Raw genomic sequence first — 1,265 nt, forward strand, 5'->3', positions numbered from 1 at the left:
GGTGAGCATCCCTGTACCTGCATACCGGTGAGCATCCCTGTACCTGCATACCGGTGAGCATCCCTGTACCTGCATACTGGTGAGCATCCCTGTCATCCCTGTACCTGTTATCGCCTTAACAAAATTTGGGGTCCGTCTAGGCTCCGGCCGCAGAGTCGCTACACTCGGCGCTAAGTTTTTCTGGTTATTTTTTTATTATTATTTGTTCTTAAATTATATAAATTATTTTGTATTATTACATTATTCTGCTTGTATTATTACTTTATTTGTGACTCAATAGTCGCGTGAGAGTATGACAAGGGTTGGCCGAGTGACCATAGTGGCAAAGCAGAGACTATTTTAGACTTATAGCTCATTTTTGAGCCCTATAAGTAGACCAGTAAAGTATCATGGAGACTTGCATTATCATACATAATAAATTAGTTTAAATATTGAGTATAAATGATGAAATTAGAATTAACTGATACTTAAAATCTGAGGTTTGTCACTATGGCCGAGTCATGCCGAGCCAGCAAGCTGCCCAGAGGCTGCACTTAAGGCCCGGCCGAGGCTGATATTAGCGGCTGATTTGCGCGCGCCCCGAGTCCTGGGCGGCACCTAATTCGGTGACACAACCACCTCTAAATTTTGTTAGGGTGCTGACACATCATTATTGTTGATAAGACATCACTATCATTTATATTACGTCCTTTTCATCGTGCCTATCTCATCACTATCATTGATATGACATCACTATCATTAATTTCACGTCACTATCAGCGGAGACTATCACATCATTATCATTGATAAGACATCACTCATTAATATGAGTGATGAGTCATTATCATCGTCCCTATTAAATCATTGTTATTTATTACACATCACTATCATTAATATTACCTCACTACCATTCATATTAGGTCATTATCTTCGAAGATAAGACATCACTATCATTAATAAGACACTATCATTGATATCATCGTCACCATCCCCCCGCAGACGCGCTGCTGTGCCACGACGACGAGCTCGAGGGCCGCCGCGTCGCCTTCATCCTGTACCTGGGGGACCTGGGGGCGGGGGACGGGGGGTCCCTGGACCTCTTTGATGGGGGTGAGGAGGGGGACGGGGGGTCCCTGGACCTCTTTGATGGGATGAACTCTACCTGCTCTAACTCTACCTGCTCTAACTCTACCTGCTCTAACTCTACCTGCTCTAACTCTTGTCTCTTATACACATCTAGATGTGTATAAGAGACAGCTATTTTCTTGTCTATGATTGGTGGATTT

The 1,265-nt window shown here is 43.5% G+C and overlaps 1 protein-coding gene across 1 annotated transcript in view; it reads left to right on the plus strand.

Annotated features, from left to right (window-relative positions):
- Positions 1 to 5: 5 nt before the first annotated feature.
- The window catches only part of LOC108664708 (prolyl 3-hydroxylase OGFOD1), a gene marked incomplete at its 5' end in the record, with an annotated part of 8,216 nt that continues 6,956 nt past the window's right edge, over positions 6 to 1,265 (plus strand). Inside the window, 2 exons of the mRNA XM_047881245.1 lie at positions 6 to 27; positions 979 to 1,106. Coding sequence (XP_047737201.1) covers positions 6 to 27; positions 979 to 1,106 — 150 coding nt within the window. The remainder of the gene's footprint in view (positions 28 to 978; positions 1,107 to 1,265) is intronic.

The sequence above is a fragment of the Hyalella azteca genome, unplaced genomic scaffold, assembly GCF_000764305.2.
Source record: "Hyalella azteca isolate HAZT.00-mixed unplaced genomic scaffold, Hazt_2.0.2 contig7409, whole genome shotgun sequence".
NCBI lineage: Eukaryota > Metazoa > Arthropoda > Malacostraca > Amphipoda > Hyalellidae > Hyalella > Hyalella azteca.